The following is a 25249-nucleotide window of genomic DNA, read 5'->3' as shown; positions in this document are numbered from 1 at the left end:
TGAAATCATATGAAGAACGATGCCCTCTACGGGCAAACCACCTTCACTCCTTCCCGGAATTCTCAAGATCTGAGAGAGCTACCGATGAACACATCACTCGACATCTGCATCTGTCCAGGTACGAAGTTAATTGCAAACCTGGAGCACAGACCGCATCCTACAAACACCGGGTTATTCCGAGCCACCAGGGATCAAAACCATAGTTAAGCTAAAATTATCCTCTTCGGGCATAAGTTGGATTATTCATCTTTCTGAGCTGAATTGAGTTTCATTTCTTCCTGACAAAATGCAGTATCTCCTTGCTTTCTTGTCACTCACTGCTGTTATCACCTCCTGCTGTAAGTATACACTCAGTGAGCTTAATTGACGCAAGTATTCGTTGTGACACATGAGCATGGGGCGTCAATTCAGATGTCACTTCGCATAAGTACACACCATTGACACCAAAAACAATTTAAAATGGAACAGTTATTTAGCGCAATGTTCAAACTAATCATTGCCTTAAAATGTATTTTCTGTCACATATACACCCAAAGTATCGCCTAAATACTAATGCTCATGAGCAAGACCTTCAAAATTCCCAGACGCAGACGCTATTGACATAGTCGTTAGTGTGTTATAGATATTTATCTTTCCAATAACATGATAGGATTTTTTTTTTAATTCATTTGATTGGTTTATGGAAATGATTGATATGATTTGATGATTTATCAGTTGATGCATAATTCCATGACGACAAGAAGCAATGTTGCATTCAACCTCTACGCACCATTTCTGTGATTTCCAACTCTTACTCTTCATTTTTATTCAATAATCTTCTCAATTTTTCACCCCTGACCAAAACCACTATTCAATCTCTTTCCCACGCTTTTAACAACACCGAAATTCTCAGCATTTTACTTGTTCTCACTAAAATACTTGACTAAACATATTTCGATGTCGGGTTGCGTTGCGAAAAGTGATTTAAACAAACCACGAAGTCTGAACACACATTCTCTCTTGTGTGTTTAGGGGGGAGGGTGTAACTAAATAAGTTGATACAGTGAATGATTGGTGTCATATATTGGAAAGATAATACGGTATGACAGGCAGACGACACCAGAGATACTGCAAGGTCACATGGATGTGTCAGAGTTTAGGTATATAGTCCAGTGGGATTGCTTTAAACATGTTCAATAGCTGTAGGTCTATCCTTGCAAATATTACATAAGTAAACATTTTGAGAATATACAAATCTATTTTTGGCCACATTACCAATTTAAATTCACGTGTCGACGAATTAAGCCTCAATTAAAGCATATCCAATTAAGGATATAAATCAGAACACATTGACGGATACATACAAAAAGTTGAATTTTCTATGATTTGTCCGAACATATGATCTTAAAATGGTGATGAAATTGAATCTGAAAATATGTTTGAACAAAATGTCCTTTTTATTATCTCTTTGCGTTAAGACCCACTTACTATTCGTTACTTAAACACCGTGTTGAAAAGGGAGAGATTTATTACTATCAAGATCCTTATCGCGATGGATAAATGGGTTTTCCGATCTTCAAAATTACTGATTAGAGCTAGCAAAATATGGGAAGTAAATTATTGTTTAAAAGATAATTTAAAGTGAAACTTCACAATAAGGATAATCTCTTTTGAATTGAGGTTCCCTTTCCCAAGCATGGTGACCCGAGTATTCGTTAAAAAGGATATATTCGTTTATATACTGTCTTACTTACTCACCCAGGTCTTAACCTTTTCTTAAAAATATCAACTTTCCCTTCTATAAATACATAATTTTATAAAAGGTTTTGGATAAAATTTTGTTTTGCATTGAAAAGGTACCTTTTAAATTAAATCTTTAATTGAATTTGAATATCACATTTCGAGAAATTGGTGATAGTAGGCATTTATAACATGTGGGTTGTATAAGTTTATTCTTAGATTAAATTAGGGCCAAGACCCTATGACTATGTATTTTGATTGGGTAATCTGAACCGCCATTTCGAATTCAAAATAGATTTCGTTAGTACTTGAGCATGGCTTATATAAAGCCAAAACTCAAACAATAACATTTCAATTAGGTCACGCTTTATATTCCTGAATAACCTACTTAAAATCTAAAGGAAATTGAGAAATAAACCACGTCCAAAATGTGTTGGAAAACGAGATTATTATGTCGACGAATGACACTTCACATGATGTCATTGACTTAGGAAAGAAGTCTCCCTCGTTTCAGAATCAAATTTACAAAATATCTGTTAAATGTAATGATTTCGTAGCTTGTAACCCTCAGGTACTTGTCCAGGGGGAGTGGGGGCTTGTCCATCTCCTTACTCCAAAGTGACATTATACCAACCCCTTTATGGGAAGCAAAGGATTCCTGTATCCGTCATACAGACGGGGATCCACGGGGGTGGCAAAGGGGCGTGTGCCCCCTTTTGAGGACTATGCTTTGCTCGTCTACAAAAGTGTATGGGGGATGCTCCTCGTGGATGATGATAACCACTAGCGTACCTACGGGGGGGGGGGGCAGAGGGGACAGTCTGCCCCCCCCCCTGACGAGCCACAACCCATGCAAAGGACGTATCCCTGCCCCCCTGACGAGCTTAAAGACCTTTATTGCCCCCCTAGACGAGCTTGAAGACCCTTTTTTTTTTTTTTTTTTTTTTTTTGCTTGTCAAATTTTTTGGCGGACGGTTTTGCCCCCCCTGTGAAAAATCCCAGGTACGCCACTGATGATAACCTTTATATTTTGCCTGTCAATTCAAAAGGGTGACCCCGTGTGTTAAATCCTGGATCTACCCCCTGTCGCAACTCTTAGCAGTTGTCGTGTTTAATGATATTGGGCCCTGATTTGGACTTGTCAACGTGGAAATGAGTATCAGAAAGGAATCTCTCATAACTGTCAACGGAATATCTTAGACAACGTTTTGAGGGCTTTATATTCCACTCAGTCTGACCGACTGACGGAAAAATGAAAGGGGAGGGCTAATTATTGGTGTCTTCTATTCGAATTTTATTCTTCAATTTACTATGAGTTTCAAAGTGATGAAAAGCGGTATTAGTAAATAGATATACATTTTTTTCCATTTTGAAATGAGTTTCTTTGCTAAGTGGTTAGAACTAGATCTTCCTCTTTCAGACAATTTTCGTCAAAATGGTACACCCCATTTTTTTTGTTAGGCTTACCATTATAATCAGGGAAAATCATCCTTTGTGTATATTGTTTCCGATATAGGTGAAAAAGCTTATCAAATGATTTGCCCTCAATTTCACTTCTGATATTAACCCATAAACAATTCATGTTTGTTTTACTTTCATGATCATAATGGAAACGAAATATGTCAAAGCAAGTTAAAGTGGCAAATGACAGCCGACGTTTATACACGTAAACGCCATAGGCATGTCCCACCCCAAGTGGTAAGAATGGAATTATAAAGAGGTAGAAAAGGGATGGGAAAAAGAGGAGATAGTAGCAATAAATATGATAGAGCCTCCTTAAAGGGGAATCCAGCCTTGGCCATAAAATGTTGTGTTGGGAAGGAGAAAAATAGATTAAACAGAATGGTGAAAGTTTGAAAGAAATCGGACAAGCTATAAGAAAGTTATAGCTGCTTTAAAATTGAGATCACTAATACTATGTAGATTTCAAATTGGCAACTGGGTAAGTAAATTATGACAAGGGGCAAGGACAACTTTCCCATAGGCCATGTACTTCATTATCAGGGATTTGTGGTTTTCTCCTAAGTACCCATTCCCCTAGGGCAGTAATCTAAATATAACCCAGGTAGTATATTGTTTTATGTCCTCATGAAAGAAAAATATAATTTGAAATAAAACTTTTAGGCAAAATGACATTTTAGCCATAATATGTATTGGAGTACATGGAAGAGTAGTCCTTGCCTTACATCACTATGACATCCCATATGCGGCCAATTTGAAGTCTCCATGGGTATAGTGATTACCAATATTTACAACTTTTAAAAATTCATAACTTTCTTGTTGTTTGTCCAATATTGTTCAAACTTTCATTTATCAACTTGTCTGATTTTTCTTTTCCTTGTAAAAACAAGTTTTTATTTGGGTTGGATTCCCCTTTAAACAAACCAATGTACCAATGTATGACCTGTCTGTATTTCATTCTTCATGATCCAAGATGTACCTCTCCGCATTTGAGAACCTTCTAAAAATCTTCATACCGTACCAAATACTCCATTTTATTTCCTCAAAGTCGTTATTTTTCTTTATAAACAATCTCCCCGGGAGACATGCTACTGTTCCTTTTGTTGGCATTAGAAAAAAGAATGATTTATTTGGTTTTCATAGAGATAAATATTCACATCTGATAAGAATTTGATATTCATCCCTTTATAATTCGGATTTGTAATTGAATGTTGCATGAGAACTCATGTATGGTGTGTACTAATAAAATGTTACGACATTAATCATTATTATACGTGGTGCAAACTACTCGTTGAATTTTTAAATGGATAACGTCATGAGTGTGAAATCCAATGATCCGATATTATGTTCATAGGCTAAACTTAAAGCCGCTGTTATATCAATTTAAACGGTTTCAATAAAATATTTGATAAAAATGAAAATCAACAAAATTATCATAAATATATTTTTTTGGTTAAATATACAATCTAGAATCTGATTTACACGGTAAGATTATAATATATTTTCAAAAAATTAATAACAATGACAAATGTAGATGACAAAGGAAGGACTTGCGAACAAAGAAGCAGATCTATTATAATTTTGAATAATTACACTTACATAATCGATAAAAAGATTATTATAATGGCATTTCTTCAACACTATCTAAACGAAATCATCATTAGTATTAAGAAACTCCGTGCATGTACCTGATAGATTCTTTATTAATTCAACGGAATCGACAATCAGAGTCACATAGCCACATAGAAGACCTGACAGATCGAGACAGCTCTCCAGACAGGGACCTGGGAAGCAGGGGTGCTGGGGTGCTGAAGCACCCCCAAAAATTTTCATGGGGGTGCTGCGTGTATTATTTTCCATAGGCAGCACCCCCACGAAATCAGGTTCCCTTTGTATTTTTTTATATATGTTATAATGTACATAATTATCACATCCGACAATCGCAAATCATTTACAACGTCTTTCACATATTCCAATAACATCCCTCCTATAACATGTAACGCGACTCAATCAAGCTCCGGCACGCCGATACAGAGGTGGTCGCGCGCGATACGTGATAACCATAGTTTACACACCACCATGACTACTCGATAGCAGGGAGGGACAAGGGTGTGGTTGGACTTGAAACTTAGAGGGTTTTATGTCGAATCAAGTGTGGGCGAGCCCGACCGCCCGTGTTTTGTATAAACAATTACAAGTCAGACAATAGAAATCAAATTTCACAGTCTTTTTCGCCCTGCCCCATGGCCCTGGGAAGCGGGGGTGCTGGGGGTGAAGCACCCCAAAATTTGGGGGTGCTGCATGTGTTATTTTTCATAGGCAACACCTCCTGGAAATCTAGTCGTAAGTTGATGAATGACAGAAATGTAATGAAAATGAACGACGTTTTGTAGACCCCCGCCCCCTTAAGAATTTTCCGACACAGTACTTAAAATAGTGTTTAAATTCACCCTTTTTCAGATCGGAATATAAAATATTTTCTGCTCGCGCTTCGCGCTCACATTATTGATTTTTATAAAAAAACAAACAAAGTATTTACAACGCCCATATACTAAAGGGCTAACTCTAAACACGCGCACGCATGTTTATTCAGATACGCAGCTTGTTTTGGGGCTACTCCGGGCTGAAAATATTTATATCAAATACAATTTTATGAAAATCTGATAACAAATAGTCAAGTTATTTAATTCTAAAGTTTAGCAATAGTTTATGAAAATGGTGATATGCATGTCGTCATGAATATTAAATAGGTGGGTTGATATGTGCGGAGATCTCTCCCCAAAGGTAGGGGGACCAGGGCCTGCATGGAAAATTTGACAAGCCAAAAAAAAAGAAAAAAAAGTTTTTCACCCAAAATGTAAGGTCATTTAGTCCAAAAGCTATTATTTCGATTGTAAAGTGATGTATTTTTCTCCATGAAAGACCAAAAATTGTAGGGGGACATTTGATATTGTGTCCCCTACTATTTTTGGTAGGGGGGACACGTCCCCCTGTCCCCTCTGGGATTTCCGCCCTTGCGGGTTGAAGATATCATATCCCCACTATCCTGTTTCTTGTGTTATTACATGGAATCAAAATTGTTTCATTCTTTCATACCAGTGTGAATGATATGTCTCCCTTATAATGAAATAAGTTGCAGCAAAGAATATCTAATGGACTAAATCAGTTGTCAATTCAACTGTTTTTTGGTTCTTGAAGGGAAAATATTAAATAAACCTATAATTTTATATAATAAAATACAAAAGAACAATTGGGGATATGACATCATCAGTTTGCTCACTGAATATTAATGAAGACATGCTTAAAACTGTTTCACCGGAATAATACTAATCTTTAAAATGCAATAACTTTGATATTCCTTGTCGGATTTCTCTTTATCTGTTCAAACCATATTACATTCAGTGTGGAGTTTTAGATCAGAATATCAAAAAATTTCTGCTCGCGCTTTGCGCTCTCATTATTAATGTAAGAATATATCCAATTACCCATCATTTTCTTGATTTTCAAAACATGAATAGAATGTCCCAATTATAGGTCTGAAATCTCAATTTTGTTTCCGCTCGCTCTTTGCGCTCGCATCAATTGTATAGTTATATACCTACCCTGTTCATGATTAGAAAAGTGCTTAAGATGTCCTGTTTTTAGGTCTGAAATCTCATTTTTAAATCCGCTCGCGCTTCGCGCTCGCATCAATTGTATAGTTATATACCTATCCTGTTCTTGATTAGAAAACTGCTTAAGATGTCCCGTTTTTAGGTCCGAAATCTCATTCTTATTTCCGCTCGCGCTTCGTGCTTGCATCAATTGTATAGTTATATACATATCCTCTTCATTATTAGAAAAGTGCTTAGAATGTCTCGTTTTTTGGTCTAAAATCTCAATTTTGTTTCCGCTCGCGCTTCGCGCTCGCATCTTATCCTGTTCATGATTGCAAAAAGTGCTTAGAATGTCCAGTATTTAGGTCGGAATGTCAATTTTTTCAGCTAGCGCTTCGCGCTCGCATTATTTGATTGTTGATATATGAATCGTCTTAATGGGTAACTGCAAACATTCCTTATAACACTTCCCTTTCGATCAGACCAGAGCGTATATAAAAAATATCTGCTCGCACTGATCACGTTCGCAGTTATTATTATTTTGTTACATACGCATCTTGTTCAGGACCACAAACATTGCTCAAAATGTTCAATTTTTCAGGACAAAATACATGAATTTCCCCCAAAAAAATAGCTCGCGCTTCGCGCTCGACTTATCTCATTATATATCTATGTTCTTTTATAAGAAGAAAGCTAAGAAGTGACTGTCATATATATGTATATGTGTGTGGTGCCCTTAGAGGTGTGTGTGTGTGTGTAATTATGGAAAATTCAATTGTGTCCCCTCCCCCCACCTTTGAGGAGAGATTTCAGCACCCCCACTGAAAAAATCGTTCCCAGGTCCCTGTCTCCAGATAGCGTTAGCGAATCTCTTTTTACCTGTCGTAATCTGATATTGAAAAAATCCTTTCTGATACCAAAGACAGATTTTAACGTGTCTGTTTCATGAAAGCAATCATCGATAGATTGATAAATACGTCTACATGTTTATCCTGCGTTTCATCATTTGATGAATCGGCTCATGTCTTCATGAACTGTATTATGCAGTTACGGTGTTAACAATAAATATGACAAAATTGATCGAATCGTAGAAAGTCGTCTCAGTCATCAGGAGTCGAGCCGAATCTTTATCAATAAACAAATCATAATTTGCCGATCAGACTTATAGCATGTTGGAGTACTGGTATAACCAATCATAATTATGTAATTAAGGTCATATAAGCCAATATCGCTTATGTTTCAAAACAATGATTATTTTGCTTGAACGATGTAATACTGCAGACGCCTCATGGCTTATGTTTTCGCATGCAGATTGCGGCATTTTACTATATAAATGGGAAAGGGAGAGAGAGGTCATTACCGATAAAAAGGGGAAAAAGAAAAACAATGTAAGGAAAATTTTAGAAAAATAATAAAAACAAACAAACATGAAATAAGTTTCTGGTTATTATGTTAAGACACGTCACACATCTAGTTTTTCATATAAAAGGGTCAATTTCTTGGCCTCTTGCTTTGCTCGCTCCAACTATTCAGTACATTTCCCCGTTTGCTAGGTTCTACACCCTTCAAATGTGACTACAACAGTGTTGATAAGACAACTGAAAATAGTGTATAGAAGGGAGAGAGAGAAAAAAAAGATGACGACAATATACAACACAAATACTAAAATAGAAAGGGGGAAGGGAGAGGTGCAAAGAGGAATGAGAGAAAAGAAGGAGAAAGGGTCAATCAAAGAAAGAAAAAAAATGACAAGGCTAGTTTTGTATATTTACTGAGGAAAAAAAATCAACAAACAAGAGAGAGAGAGAGAGAGGGGGGGGGGGGGTGAGAGAAAGGGGGTAATAATATTAATCGGATAACCGGACGGGGTGAGGAACGGAGTCATAAAGACCAAAGATGCTGCACTCATCCGTTTTACGTTTCTCCAGATTCAATGAATAAAGATGTTGAATACGACACCATTGATCTCGGCATGTTATTGGTTATCAGAGATAATCAACACCTTCGTTGCCATCTTGAAAGAATTAAATAAGAAACATAACAAGTTTCTAGCCCTCAGCAGAGGGTATGGATTCCTCTGGTAGAGATCCCTGTATGTCATTGTAAAACTACAGTTCTCCACAAAATTGACTCATTTTTTTTTGCTCAACGATGAAAAAAGATTGTGGAAGCGCTGAAACCTTAGATGTTGTTGGCTTTCAAAAAAAAAAAATAGACCACTACCATGACTACTGTCATTGACGATACAGTTCCTCAGATTTTAAGGCATGGAGTGGGTGCAGGGGAAGCAACCATTAAAATATCCTAAAATATTTATTGATTGTGTAATATTATGGTTTGACGGAAGGTGACATTTTTGTATTTGCCTGTATCGTGTTAATTATTAACCAATGGTTCTTTGCATAACAGTGCTCATTGAAAATAACTTTCTTTACCAACGAATATTTTTATGCCTCTTAGTATATTTCCATGTTAAATCTCTCTGCGTCTCGTCAAACATTGAAACGAAAAAGAAAAGCAACGACGATTTTTAATAAACGTTATATTTCATGTATTTCATCACCTTTATGACATTCTACCAAATACTTGGCGGTGCAACACGTGGACATGGGCTACCACTCTTTTCTGTAAGTGGTGAAAAGAGTGGTAAAACATGCCAAGAAAAGGGGAAAGAGGGGGAAAGTGACTATAAAAAGAGAACTAGTGATACTGTATATTTCCCCTATTATTCAATTGAAAAAAATTACGTCACATTATATCGTCTTGCCCCTAATAAAAATAACATTCCGCCGCCCCTGAAAAAAAATTGTGCTAGGGAAGGGCATTGAAAATTATCATGCATTGCAAGTTGACCCCCCATCCCCTCCAAAAACAAAACAAATATACAGAACATGCTTGATACGTGCTCGTTTATATAGATATCAGAATGAAGTTTTTGTCATTACTTCATTGCAATGCGATGTTGATGTGTTTTTTACTACGTTTTTTGTAGGCTATTGGATTTATTATTTTTTATTACCTGGGGGCTTTTATCAAAGTCAAGCTGTTCGTCTTTGACTCAGGTGACATACCGTGACTGCGGGAGTCAAGGTGAATGTCTATCCGATAACGCTGTGACCAGTAGCGAATCCATCGATGCCGCCCACAACTAAACATAGGGTATATAGGGGCATCAGCCTTGCTCAGTAAATTAGATATATGAAATATCTTCACTATATTGTCAACTGCCATGAAGAGGGGTCCTACATGGACTTTACCCATCGAAAATTCCCTTGTTTTATTTTGTAAATTTCTATCTTTTCTCTATAAATGTTCTCACATTACCGATTCGGGGGGGGGGGGCACACCTTTCTCCCCTCTTCGTATAAACGTAGGTATTTTATATAAGCATGGCCACCCTAGGTGGGATCATCCTTACAAACAAATAGAAAGTGTCTAGCATTACTAGATTTGACTGACAATGTTACTCAAAACATAAAGCTAGTTATGTTAATTTTGTCAACAGTTGGTTTATCTGACACAGACAGCTAATAAGCATTTCATAAGAATAATAAGTGATTACAAAGAAACAAAATTAATGAAATAGCCAAGTCGCAGTGTTCTTTCTGAATATGAAAAAGTATTGAAAATTGTATAATTTTTACATTTTGTTCGTTGTTCCTATGCGCTTGAAGAAGAAAATAAGTTGGAAAGCAAAGGAAAGCAATTATCCAAGAACAAAATGTCAAAATCATTTAGTAAGCATCAAATTTCAAATAGTTCGGGACAAAATGTTCCTCCTTCACGACGATGTCACGGCTTAATGTCATGATGATTGTTAAAAGAAGATGATAATTCACTTAAGTAAATATAAAGAATTACGATATCAATGTATTATGGGCAGGCCAATAAAATCATTACTATTAGAAAACGAGAATGAACCTACATAGTATTTATTATTATTATTTTTAAATAAAACTATAACGCGTACCTTCTGATGTTTAGATATCAATCAAAATATTATACCATCTGTTGTTATGCACGGTCCCATAAAACAATATATTTTAGCTTATTAAGAGGAGTCGATATGGTAGATGTACTGTGTGTTGTTTAAAAGAAAATTTAGAATTTTGACGTTTGTACATATTTCATTCAATTCCTAAACAAACAGTTCCATGAACATTGTTATTTTTATCTTTATCTGATAATAAAATACATGTATAAGATTAAAAAGCAGTGCTCTTTTATTGCACAAAATTTTAGATATGTTTCCCTTAAAATACAAATTTGTATTTTGGCTATACATCTGTTTGCCTTTTCCTTTACAAGACCTCTTTGTGTAATTCTGCCGAATATTGCAATTATCTATACACGAAAGCCTTGTTAACATGTTATTATATTTAATACCATCAGCCTTTGTTACAATCTGTCAGTTGGTACATGCATGGTAATCATGAGTAATAAGTATTTCAAAGTTCACATGTCTCCCTCGTTTCACTAACAACTAGCCCGGGGAAGGGAAAAAATGTACAAAGAAATCAAATAGATGGACATATTAATTTCATATGTCTCATGTTAGTGCTCCCCGTCGGGAAAGAGGAAACTATTCATTTCAAACAGAAGTAGCATACTCAACAAGTATAGACAAAATATGAGTCGCATCCATGCAGGTTCTATTGAATCATGTTCTGTTCTTACATACAAACGACCTTTGTGAAAAATATCGATTTTGTCCATTTAAGCTCTCTAAAATGGCGTATGTGGTATAAAATGAACGCGTTAAATCGACAATTACTGTTGCATTTGATTCTACAGCCTATGTAATTATTTGCATCTCTTTCTTTAAACAATATTAATTCAATGAATGATGGGGGGAAGATCGATTTTTTTTTAGAGAGAGAGAGAAAGCATACACATACTTTTGTGACGAAGGGGGAGGGGGTGATGACACATTCTTACCATGGGAACGGGGTGACGAAAAACGAATACATGAAGAACATAATTATGTGCAGAAAAAAACATCACTGATCATGGGCGGTGATACATGCCCCCAGAACTGCTGTATTTTGTACAACAACCAATGGGATAGGGTCGCCATGCCCCCCCCCCCCTTCTGGCAGTGACTTAAGATATCATCGTGCATAATTTACCATTCTACGTTAGTAATCAATCCACACAACTCATTTATTATATTCAGGATAGTATTACGGAGTATTAGATAACATATTCAACGCTGTTCAAAATGTTGTAATTGGCCTTCTAAATTAATTTTATTTTCAGCCATTCGGTCGCTAATACAGGAACTTGTTCCCCCCGTCTTAGTACATAATATTCATTACTGGGGGATAGACTCCTCTCTTCCACTTATCATTAGATGTAATTACGTTTTGTAATTGTTAGCGTCATGAATAATTCTATAATAAGGGCACCTGTTTCGTCGGAATTTGTTATGTAACAGAATAACGCATGTTTCAGTCCTTGCTCAAATTGTGAAAATTACCAGATCTAATCATACTTTCCTTGTTTCTTTTCCCAGGCAGGTGACTAACGTGATATATTCCAAAGAATCATTGTTTTTTACTGCATCAATGGACTATTTGCGCTGTAGATCTTAATACCACAAAACCATATTATTCCACGTTTGCATCATACGCGCGCGGATCAGGGGGCCGGGACCTTGGCCGGGGCGGAAGGTGCGGGGCACTCTGTAAAATTTGAAAATTCACACAAGTGCAGCATGTAGAATGCAGTAATTGCGCACCCCGTAAATTGCACGATGGCTTTTTTTTGTTACTTTTTTGTTTTCTTTTCTTTGCTTGTAATACTTTTGGGGGACGAAATGTCCACCAATTTTTGCTGATGACCTTTTTTCAGCAACATTCGCACCCCATTCAAGTCCGACTCTTGATCCGTTCCAGTTATGAAAGTTTTTTTTTACCGTTTATGTATATTTACACACAAAAGATATTTGCCTAAAGCTAGATACACCCCATGATAATATGATTAGAATAAATTACTTCAATCAATCTACATGTGAAAGAAAATTCCGGAAAAAATTGAAATTTGAGTCGTTTTGTCAATTTCCTCTCCGAAAGCAATTATATTATCATCCAGCTCATAAAAATATATTTAAGTGCATGCTATATGATTTTATCATCAATGGATCATCGTGGGATGTTTGACCACAGGGACAGATTTTCTGCCAATTCAATTTAGGGGGCGCATCTTGTTTGGTGTATTTTGAAGAAGACATACTTTTGTAATGTTATCCATGTATGTATCACACAGATTGCGTTCGAATACCACTTTTCTCCACCCTCCGTCATCTTCAACATGAGATTGATAATCTAAAGGGTGAGGTATTTCTTCTTCGCCAGGCACAGGAACAATGTCACCCTACTGATGACCATCAAGATGGAAAGAATACAGACGGTAGGCCTATGTTGAATGTGCATGCACCGAGCTTTTGAGATCAGCATGGAATGTGTTTGAAAAAAGAAGAATCAAGAACCAAAAAGCACCCTTCTTCTCGTCCTCCATCTTGTTGTTCTTCTACATCTCGCTTTCTACATTGTCCTATAGTTCGCTTCTGTGACAAGTTGTCATGTGGCTATATTTTCCGTGTGTGATCCTGAAAAAATTCCTGCAACTAAGTGTGAAATGAAGCTTTAACTTGTTACAACAAAGCTACCAAACCGTTTTCATCGACTGAAGTTGATGGCACTGCCTGAAACACCCCCACCATGCATCCTTCTACATTTTGCATCCTATCACAGCTGCATCTGTCATACTAGTACTTGATCTTCAGTGCATTTTGTCTCATTTATTTGTGTTTACGTCAAAAATGAATCTTTAGCCTGACCCCGACATGCGGCGTGTAGTTTCCTCTCTTGTTTGCTACATTTGAAAAAAAAATCCAATAGCAGGATGATGGTGTTAAAATCTGCGATTATAAATTATTTGAAGTTTTCATCACAGAAGCGTTACAAGCAACAACAACAACAACAAAGAAACAAAGAAAACAAAAATGAGAGGGCCAGATATGGCGTTTGGGGCAAAATTTCTACAAAGTTAAGAGCGAACAAAGTGGGTGATCAATATTGTTTGACCGTTTATACACAAAAATAGACTCTGGGGATAGATTTTGACATATATCCAGACAAATATATCATATTTTAACATATTCCCTATCATTTTCTTTTTTCCCCTCCATTTATTTTTTATTGACGAAATTTTTCGGGGGCTGAGGCCCCAACTCCCCCTTCTGTTCACCAGTACGTGTTACATTATCTGAGATATTTCTTTAAAAATATATAAAATATAAATCTATCTCGATTTCCATCATTTCAGTTCTTCCAAAAGGATCGATTGTCTCAAAGGTTTTGGATTCTGAATGATGAAGTATCATGTGTAAGCCTTTGATCTGATTACTATTAAACGACAATGCCCAACATTGGTTATTTTTATTTAAAAAATAACCTTTACCTTCGGCATGCGTTTTCTCCCATTATTCATTTATGTCCATTTAACCATCAATACCACGTATTAACTCTCGGCTAAGAGTCTAAGACACTCTAAGAGGTGACAGCATCTATGGACCCAATATTGGGTATTTTTCATTGAATGTGTTCCAAGCAAAATGCCCATGCACATAATGCACTTGACGGTTTCTTGACAATAACACCCACAGATGTATTGCCACTTTCATTTCAAGTGTTTGTGAAGAGCGATCAATCAAACATTTCCTGCTTTGATATACTAGTTGTGTGTAAATTGTGATTATATGCACACATAAATAGATTTTAATCATTTCAAGGTATATTACTTCAGTTTGGAAATGCTGTAGTATCAATTAGTTAATGTACACTATAAATGAAAATGATGCATATTTTGATGTAGGTGTTTCCCAGGGATGTATTTCCTTCATAAATGATAAACAAAATACACGGAAAATGTCCATCGAATTGCGATTAAACATTCCCCTTGTTTTTTCCCAACAGTTTGGCTAAAAAGCCGAAGCTTACGTTACAATAATGTAATTGTTTGTATTCAATGCATACTGAAATATTACATATAAATCATAACTCAGTAACGATAAATGAAACAGGCTATGGAAAAGATCATAGGGGGTTTGAGGACTTGCTTGCTTCAATAATTCATCAGAATCCCAAATTGCAACCTTGCGATCACTTGTGATATAATTATTCGCCTTAATTAAATTTGAGAATCTCTCAACTGTACGGAATAAGGAATTTAAGAGGTGTCGTGATAATCTTACAGGATTAAATTTTAGGAAGATTATCATGCATGAATGCCATCTTTCACAGAGAAATTCTCTGTCGGTATTTCCAACTGATATTTTAAGAAATATTTATAGATGTAGGTTGAACGTGCTGCACCTGGTGTTTCATCCCAGTTGTTGTTTATCCTTTAAAGGAGCTGCAATAAACTTGTAAATGTTTGGCGTATAAGGATTATGATAAAATGAAATATGAAAAGTGGAACCATATACCGTACTGCTGCAATGATCGCTACTTTAGAGACATTCTTAATTACTTATATAATTTTTTTTTACAGTATCCCCGGGGGGGGGGGGGGGCACTTACATTGACGAGTGGATACCATGCGCGACCCAAAAAAAAACACGTAAAACGGATGTCTTTTTCAAGATAGGGCACGTTACGTACGTAACGTGATAAGGGTGTCAAAAACACAAAAATAATGAAAAAAGGGTATCTATTTCGCTAGGAAAGCCACGTGTTTAGGGTCAAATTTGCGGGGATGATAAAACAAAATTAAAACGTTTCATAGTATGTCCTTTTTGCCCCAACACTACGTGTTTAGAGTCCGATTTGCGCGAGGTGTGGAAGGTGCGGCTGTACTAAACCAAATGGTGTGTAAAGGTAAAACCGACGACCGACAGACCCGTGACATAACAATAAAATATCGCTGTACTTGTTTAGGGGTTCATTTCAGGGAATACTTGCCAAAAGAATCGTTTTGTTTCCAATACTTGTTAAGGGTAGGGTTTCGCACGCCAATACTTGTTAAGGGGTGCATTTTCAGAATATGGAAATACGTGTTAGGGTGCATTTCGAGACCCCATGGTCGCGCATGGTATCCACTCGTCAATGGAAGTGGCCCCCCGGGACAGTATCCCGAGATACAGACGAGGGATATTGCTCGATTTCAAGATTACCGAGGTCCGAGGATTCATGTTTTGTAACAATCAATATTAACAACGTTTTAGTGGTGCTATTTCATTGGTATTTATTGACATGGTTTCATATCAATAGTTAAAGTTATACTGTTTACTCCCTTCCATTCCTTTAACAGCGACTGTTACTGTCAATTTCGCCTCATGTCGTCTCACCAAAAACGAGAACGGGGAGATTGTTGGCAGAGTCGATCTTCGAGAACAGGTGTGTAGAAAACAACCAGGAAAATTAAATAATGTTTTTCTTCTCTTAAACTGACGTTGAGGTGACTGTGGATGAACTGTAAGCACAATTATTACATTAGGTACTATATTTTTTGCATTTGTTAGCATACATCAGGAGTACCATTCTGATTCAAAAAGGATTCGGAACATTAACAGGAAATGTTTTCTAATAAGTGAATTTGGGAGAAAAGTTTACTTTATCGTATCCCGTTTAAGTGTGATTCTTCGGAAGTACTTGGAGATAATGCCCTATTTTCCATTTTCCTATTTAAACAACTTTCGGAAAAGTCAATGGCATTGGGTTTGTTATTCGAGTATAAACATCTATATTAGCGTTTGTTAGTATACAGTTCATATCGGCAAAAGGGACTCTTGTTGAGTTATGATGTACATAATTTAATCGAAGCTTCTAAATGTCTGTATGGATTCAGTGTATTCGATAACATCAGTACAATCTTTTGTAGGGAAAGGGGGGGGGGGGGGGTCACACGAATCTATTTCATTTCCAGCATTAGATAATGGATATACACGGGAAGTGGGGATAGGGTATGTTGGGGGTCTAAACGCATTTTTGCCCCCCCCCCCCAAAAAAAAAAAAGGATAAGGAGGAAGAAGGAAAATAAAGGACAGCAGTGCACGAAAAATATTATACTTTTTTCGGGGGGGGGGGTGGGGGCTCGTGCTTCACGCGAATCTATTTTATGTCCAATATTAGATAATGGATATGCATGTTGAATTATATCTTAATTTTATGAAATCGTGGAGTCACCTTTGTGGCCGTACCCAGCGTAGAGAAAGGGGACAGTGCCTTCTTGATATCGAACGGATAATGCATAATAAAATATTTCACCCCAACATGAAAGAGAAGACATTTACCCGCGGGGTCAAATACATCTTCTCATGTAATGTAACTTGATAACAATCCACAACATATTTGAATAATCCAACAGATGCAGGAACATGCATATAATTATGATAATCGTATCCAAACTCCGCATTAGGATCAGGGGGGGGGGGTGGTGATGTTGGAAAGATACCAAACTCAAATGTTCAACCGACATATATATTATGAGTGGTAGCAAGTGACAAGAAATAGCACTCATTTTAAAGGACAAGTCCACCCCAACAAAAAGTTGATTTGAATAAAAGGAGAAAAATCCAACAAGCACAACACTGAAAATTCCAACAAATCGGATGTAAAATAAGTTAGTTATGACATTTTAAAGTTTCGTTTAATTTCACAAACAGTTAAATGCACTGTAAATAAGCAGAATGATGACGTAATCCAATCAATATTTCTTTTGTATTGTATTACATGAAATACAGGGGCCGCAGAAGCGGGGGGCTGGGGGCTGAAGCCCCCCCCCCCCCCACTTTTTCCAAAACCGTGTACAAAAACGTAAAAATTACCATATGATTGTGATTTCTTGCATGGTCAGCCCCCCCCCCCATTTTGAAAAACGTTCCGCGGCACCTTAAATATAAAAAAATCAATTCTTCTCATCATTGTCATGTGAAACAATATTTTATTCCTCCCTGAACATGTGGAATTACTATTATTTTAAGAGTTTAGAGTTAGGTCAAGTTGGTTCTTATCGTCAAATCTGTACAAATTGAAATATTGTTTGAATTATTCAAACAATTAAAAAAAATAATGATAGATAGAGAGTGGGGGACATCATCGACTCTATCATTTGCATATCACTGAGTTGTACATAATTATAACTGTTTTGTGCAAAATAAGCGAAACTTACAAATGTCATAACATTCTTATTTTACATCCGATTTCGATGAAATTTTCAGCGTTATGCTTGTTTGATTTTTCTCTATCGATTCAGATCAACAATTTTCTGGGGTGGACTTTACCTTTATGGTAGAAGTGACAATTCATTAAAGAAAAAACATTGATCTTTATAAATTAGTTTTGGATCACCTCGCTTGCTCAGTTTATTTGAGTAAACAGAATGAATAACACTGATATCATATCGAAAAACGAGCAAGTTTCTGAAAGATTTGTTCATAATAAAAATGCACGATAAACCAGAGATATCTGGTAAAATAAGTTTAAATTGTAATGATCAATTGGTATTTAGTTGATTGACGTCCACGAAATGACTTAGAGTTTAGCAAAAAAGCGAGCAAACAATAATTTCTGCCATTATTTTAAAAACAAAATTTATTTAAATTGATCAGTGCCACTATATGACAAGGAACGATTCAAAGAAACGTCGCGACGCGTCGGAGCTTCCGCAATTCGAAATTTTTCTTCCCCCCCCCCCCTCTCCGTTAACAGGCAGAGAACGTAAGAAGAGCAGGAGCGGACAAGCAACAATTCGAAGAAAACGTCGGAACTTCTGTGCTTCGCGCGGGAGGGGGAAACCTCCCCTTATAATATTGAGCACCTTTCGCGCGCTTATTATAATTAATAATAAGCGCGCGAAAGGTGCTCAATATTATAAGTGTTTCGCACACTTCGTGTGCTCACTACCACCCCCAAAATAAAATCCTAGCAAAGCCACTGATTCTGGACTTAGATACCGGGAATGTTTTTGCTCTGCCCCCCCCCCCCCCGTCGGACCTTCCGCGCTTCTCGCAGGGGGGTACACTACCCTCCCAGCACCCCCCCCCCGTAACGCGCTTCCCGTGTTCACTACTGCCCCCTAAACTGAAATCCTAGTTATGCCACTAATTCTAGACGGAATTACTGGGAAATATTTGGCTCTGCCCCCTCCCCCTCTGATAACAGGCACCTGTTACGCCGCTGCATTGAGGCGCCTTAAACCACTCGACCGCGGCACCCGATGATGGGAAAAAAAAGTCGGTCTCGCGGGCTGTCACCGTGTAATCATAATTATGAATGGTGTATTTATAAATATTATTTTGACTCTCTTTTTTATCTCTGTTTTGAGCAGGAAGGGAGTTCGAAGGTGCTTCAGATCCGTCTTCAGGTTGATGGTGCGAAGCTCCCTTTGGAAGCAAACAGTAAACATGGATTTCACGTACACGCCTATGGTAACATCAGCGGCTCGTGCTCAAACACAGGAGGTCATTACAATCCAGAAGGTGTGCTTCATGGAGGACCGACCTCAACTCAGAGGTAATATCAGGCACGGATTGGGGAGGGGGCACTGACTGGGGGCATGTGCCCACTCGTTTACACGAAGTTGTACACGAGTACCTTGCGATCAAAAGTTGCACTTCTTTTGCCCTTCCAGGAAGTAAAGATTAAAATAGGTTTGATGTGACCCCTTTTTGGCTATTCAATTTTTAAGAACGGAACTTTTGTCTGTTTTGGAGTGATAACATTTTTTATATGCGTTTTTGATCGAATATTAGGTCACCATCAATTTCAAACCTAACCGCTAACGATGGTTGTTTCCTGCATTAGTTACATAATATTTCTTTAAATTAAAGGACATATTGTTATATCATTTGAATGCAGAATTAATAGCAAACAAACTAAAGAATAAATATTCCTATTCATGATTTGGCAAGGGAAATTGCTTGCAAGAGAATAACAAAATTGAATATTCAACATTTTTCTATTAAGTCTTACGATTGGGAGTACAATTTACGAATAAACAAACTCTCTTTAGCAAGAGAAAAAAAAGAACTTTTGATAGCGAGTACTTCAATGGAGATTGCAACATTTCCTCTTTTAAATTCTGAAGTTCTGTGAGATCATGTAAGGAAATAGGAGTAAATCGACAGAGCTTGTGAATTATCCCAAAGACCTAATTTCTGACCGTCTAGGCCTACCCTGTAAATGTTAAGAGTCGTGCATATAAATTTATTATTTTTTATTCATTTCTATCTCTTTTTTGGGGGGTTACTCCTTCAATGATTGTCCTATTATGCCCACACATTAGCGAGAAATGATATAAAATCATGGTTATCTATTCACCCCCCAAAAAAGGTTTCATATGAATCATAAAAGGGATCGAACTAATTGTGAGTTTCGGAGAATAAGGAAATCAACTGAGAAGTAAATTTTCTTTTCTTTTAAACCTTAAAATACTCAACTTTGGTGCATTTGTAAATGGAGAAGAAAAATTGTAAAATCTCTTTCAAAGTGTCTTTCCCTCATTTTCCACTCCCCGAATGGCCATTGCGGCACTTGCCCTTTTTGCTTCCTCCCGGATATTGAAGTTCCACGGTTAACACCTAAACAAAATGTTGCTCATGCAGTCGTCTTATACCATTATTTTTCCATACAGACATACTGGCGATCTCGGCAATGTTCAAGCAGATGCTTCGGGGAATATCAATGTGAGTTTCAATGATACTCATGCATCACTTACAGGAGACAACGCTATCATTGGACGAGCATTTGTGGTAAGATAATTGTGTTGATGGCCGAGATAAACCAAAGGAAGGGTGGTGGGAAAGGGATCCAGGAGGGGTCGCATGCTGAAAGAAGAACACGAAAATAGAATGGCTCCCATCAGGGGCGGATCCAGGATTTTCATGAAGGGGGCACATTTTTCCGAGGAAAAAATTGACAAAAAAGAAAAATAAAGAGGTTTTTAACCAAAAATTAAAGGTATGGTCCAGGCTGGAGATAATTATATCTCAATAAATAGAGTAAAATTCACAAAGCAAAATGCTGAAAAGTTGATCAAAATTTGATAACAAATAACGAAGTTATTGAATTTTAAAGATTTGCATTATTCCAGAGAAACAGTTTTAGGCATATCTTTATGAACATTCATTAGGTGGGCTGATAATTTCATATCCCCACTTGTTCTTCTGTATTTGTTATATGAAATTAGGTTTATTCAAAATGTTTCTACCAACAACTAAAACAATTGGATTGACAACTGATTAAGTGCATTAGTTATTTATTGCCGCAACTTATTTCATCATGTAATTGAGACACGTCATTTACACATGTATGAAAAAATGAAACATTTATGATTTCATGTAATGACATAAGAAAACTGAAAGAGGGGATGTCACATCAACAGCCCACCTAATGAATATTCATGACGATGTGTATATAACTCTTTTCACAAAATATTGACAAACTTTAAAATTCAATAACTTCGTTATTTGTTATCCGATTTTGATGAAATTTTCAGCATTTTGCTATGTGAATTTTAATCTATTTATTTATGTATAAATATTTTCAGCCCGGACCATCCCTTTAAGGACATTTCATCCACGAAAAAGTTTGACACCCCCCAAAAGGTCTTCACTTTCAAGGGGGGCATACTTCTATTTTAACAGCATTTTTACATTACAAATTTTAATTGTGCCTCTTAAGGGGGCCGGGCACGGGCCGGCTTTGCCCCCCCTGGATCCGCCAGTGGCTCCCATGCCTATACATATTGATGTTTTATCTTTAGCATTATACCAAAGTGATGTAAAGAAATATTTAGGCTTAGATTTCGTGTCTATTTCTAAACTTAGAATTAAGAATTTCTAATCAATCAAAGTGATTTCCCATTCTATAATATTTAGAGATTTATAATCTTATTTTGGTTTGGTATCGAATCATATTCTAAGGAGCATGAATTCATACAAGCCCGTCCTTAAAATGTATCTTTTCAGGTCAGTATTTAAGATTTCAGCTGGCGATTTGCGCTCGCATTACTTGATTAGTGGGGTACGTATCCTGTTCATGACTCAATCATACTGAAATTATAATTTCTTTCCGTCACGCAGCTTCATGCTGGAGAAGACGACTTGGGCACTGGCGGAGACGCGGGAAGTCGAGCGACGGGTAATGCTGGATCTCGATTGGCGTGCTGTGTCATTGGATGGGCTTCTGGTACAGATTGGACCAACTAAATAACTGTTTCATATTCTGCTATTTCTATAAGATAAATAATTATCATAAGTCATGATAATGTTTATTAATACACCTGTTTTTACATTTGATATTACTCTTTTGTACAACTTCTACTTTTATATTTTTGGTCCTAACCTATCATTATTTTGATGTGATGCTAGATGGTTCTTTCTATTAATATAGGAAATATCGAATGCTCGTCTTAATTTTGGAATTGTGTATATAAATACGGAATATAGAACAAGAATTTTTCATGCAAGTCGTTCACTCATTAGACCTTGAAATACAACCCCAAAATACTGAGCATTATTGGAATGGGGGGGGGGGGGGGGTGACTCAGTCCCGCACAACGGTGTTGTCCACTCTTGTGATGAGAAAGAGGGAAAATAATGATTATCGAGTAATTTCTTTGTTGTAAGTTATGGGCTTTGAAAATAATTCTGTCAAACTTTGCAAAATACAAATTATTTAGATTGTGTTAGTAATTTAATTTTGCCAGAGGCTTTGTCATATACTTGTAGTCATAATTCTGTCTGTCAGACAAATAGATATAGACACTGGTTGCATTATATTTTCATTGTATATATTTGTGTATAGCTGCATCTTGTTCTACACCTTTTATTCACAATGTATCATCCAATCAAAATGCTATTATATTCACGATGACTAGTGCGGGGTATTGTGTTGTAATAGAAGACTCATCTTTTTTTTTTAATATTATAAATAAGAAATGGCAGATTAGGAACAAAAATTTGAAAACAAATTTTACATTTACTATTTTAGGAAAATTACAGAGTAAAAAAGAACTATTCGCATGATTATATCTGCCACATTGTATTAGGATAAATGTATTGTTTGCATGCAGCATTACAAATCATTGGTCATTGACACTTTTTCAGTACATCCAGTTAGCCATATTTATCTCAACTCTAGCCTTCATCTAATTAAAAGATAATTGTTATTGTTTTTAACCATATTCTCTAGGAAGGATAACAGTTAGCATCAAAATGTTTAAACATGCATAAAGTTGTCAGTTTTTCCCTATTTGGTTAATAAGTATATTCGACTGTATTAGCGAATCCATCTGAAGGAGATTGCACATACGGTGTGCGTGATAAGCCCCAAATAAATATAATCAGTATTTTCACATTAATTCAATGTTTAAAGACTTAATTATTTCATCATGGAAATTGAACATATAATCTTCGGGATAACCGTAATTTATAATGTTTGATGTGATTTCGTGAATGTATATTAAAATATAAAAAAGAAGAAATACGTACATGTACATAAGCTAATAATATTAAAGGGATAATCAAATTGACGGTGTCATGAGAACAAATACATTATTTATGATTATTTTGTAACTGTAATTGTTATATTGTGTTGAAAATGGAAATGAATGAATGAATAAATCCAGGGAATGAATGAATGAATGAATGAATGAATGAACGAATGAATGAACGAATGAACGAATGAATGAATAAATGAATGAATGAATGAACGAATGAATGAATGAATAAATGAATGAATGAATGAATGAATGAATGAATGAATGAACGAATGAATGAATGAATAAATGAATGAATGAACGAATGAATGAATGAATAAATGAATGAATGAATGAATGAATGAATGAATGAATGAATGAATGAATGAATGAATGAATGAACGAATGAATAAATGAATGAATGAACGAATGAATGAATGAATGAGTTTTTGAAGATTGGAGGAGAAAATATAGATAAGACGTAATATCAATTTGTGATAAGAAAAAAATACGCCAAACAATTTGAATTTCAACGGACACTATACAGTGCGTATCAAAAAAAAGTTTACACTTTGAAAAAGCCCTGGGAATTAAAAAATATACAACATGTTGGTAATTTTTTTCACATATAATCTTGGGTTTGGGTCTCATCTATCCAATGAGAGTAAAAGTTTTGACAGAATGTTACTGTCCATTTTTGTAAAGCTCGCAGAAATCTGTTTGCGCAGAAATGCTCGTTTTCACGCTGTGTCAAGGGGAAAGGGCGCCAAAATCAAACTTACCCTGCGAAACATTTCCCAAACATTTCCCATTGCACTTTTTGTCAATTGTAATAAATGGATACATTCAAGCATTTTGTAACAATTTTGCCACCCAAATTGAAATTTCAACACTTAGTAAGCACAACCTTTACCCTTTTTGTGCCAGCTGGATCTGAGGACATAACTAAATCTGAACAAAAATTAATATCAGACATCTCCAGCATTTTTTTGACTAAGTTTTTATAATTTAAAATGGGTTTACATTTCATTTTTCATTTAATACTTGTTTCTCCACACTTATTCAAAGCTTGACAATGATTAACAAAATGAAAATCACGCCTAAGCCATTTCATGTAAATCACAGCTCAGTGTAAAGCAAATATCGTCACGATGGCCTCGGTGTGTGGGGGAGTGGGGTGGGGCGCAATGCACCCTTCGAAGTGTTTTGGGCAAGGAAACAAGTTAAAAAGGTAAAAGACATCTTCAAATCAATTTTACTAGCTAAATTCAACGTGTTCTTCATGATTAAGGTCTACATTTATTCGCATAACTATTTCAAAGTTCTGCGCAAATCATTTTTCACTAACTTTTCAAAAGTAAGTGGTGCTCACTCAAGCGGAAATATTTTCGAAAGTTACATCGTCATTTGCTTAAATGGATCTGTACCAATGTTAAAATGTGGAAAAATTTTCAAGATATTACAAATGTATAATTTTACAGGATTTTTTCTAAGTGTATACTTTTTTTTGATACGCACTGTATACTTGCTTTGAAAGTGAATGTGCAGGAAACCAGAAACATAGTCAACTTCAATGATTAGGGATGTTGGTAGGCCAATAATTGGTTAGGCGTGCATGCCCACAATTTTTTCTCACCCCTCTCCGGCGTTGGCTATGCAAGCAATTAATTTTTCAAACAATATCTCAGTGGATCGCTTGCTATCATGAACAGCGATTTTCTTATGTTTGCGAGTGAGCCACATAACTTTTGTAGTAGAAAAGAATCATTATTTTGTATCGATTAAAAATGCATCATTTATTCGATAAACTGCACCACAATTTGTCAGGATTCTGTCACCATCCAAATTATGTGAGCTAGACAAAAACACTTTCCATAGTAATCTTCGTAATCAATAATACCAATGGCTCTCAGAAATATCCATCCACAGGCGGGGACCCTGGGGGCTTTGGTTGCTCCCCTCGATATTTTTTTCTAGGGAATTCGTTC

General features: G+C 36.3%; 1 protein-coding gene across 1 annotated transcript; it reads left to right on the top strand.

Annotated features, from left to right (window-relative positions):
- Positions 1–95: 95 nt before the first annotated feature.
- Positions 96–23333, top strand: LOC129256239 (superoxide dismutase [Cu-Zn]-like). The gene is made up of 6 exons (XM_054894487.2): positions 96–338; positions 13044–13187; positions 16092–16177; positions 19110–19294; positions 20415–20532; positions 21865–23333. The coding sequence occupies exons 1-6, from the start codon at positions 287–289 to the stop codon at positions 21988–21990; spliced, it is 711 nt and encodes a 236-aa protein (XP_054750462.2). The 5' UTR covers positions 96–286; the 3' UTR covers positions 21991–23333.
- The last annotated feature ends 1916 nt before the right edge of the window (positions 23334–25249 follow it).

This window comes from Lytechinus pictus, chromosome 3 (assembly GCF_037042905.1).
Source record: "Lytechinus pictus isolate F3 Inbred chromosome 3, Lp3.0, whole genome shotgun sequence".
In the NCBI taxonomy this organism is placed as follows: Eukaryota; Metazoa; Echinodermata; class Echinoidea; order Temnopleuroida; family Toxopneustidae; genus Lytechinus; species Lytechinus pictus.
Note: the sequence above shows the minus strand (reverse complement) of the source record. Positions and strands in the feature narration are given on the sequence as shown.

Excerpts from the sequence above, each read along its gene's own strand:
- LOC129256239 (XM_054894487.2), top strand. The coding sequence starts at position 287 with ATGCAGTATCTCCTTGCTTTCTTGTCACTCACTGCTGTTATCACCTCC. Across the intron at positions 19,295-20,414 it reads GGACCGACCTCAACTCAGAG|ACATACTGGCGATCTCGGCA; the intron begins GTAATATCAGGC and ends TTTTCCATACAG. Across the intron at positions 20,533-21,864 it reads TCATTGGACGAGCATTTGTG|CTTCATGCTGGAGAAGACGA; the intron begins GTAAGATAATTG and ends TCCGTCACGCAG.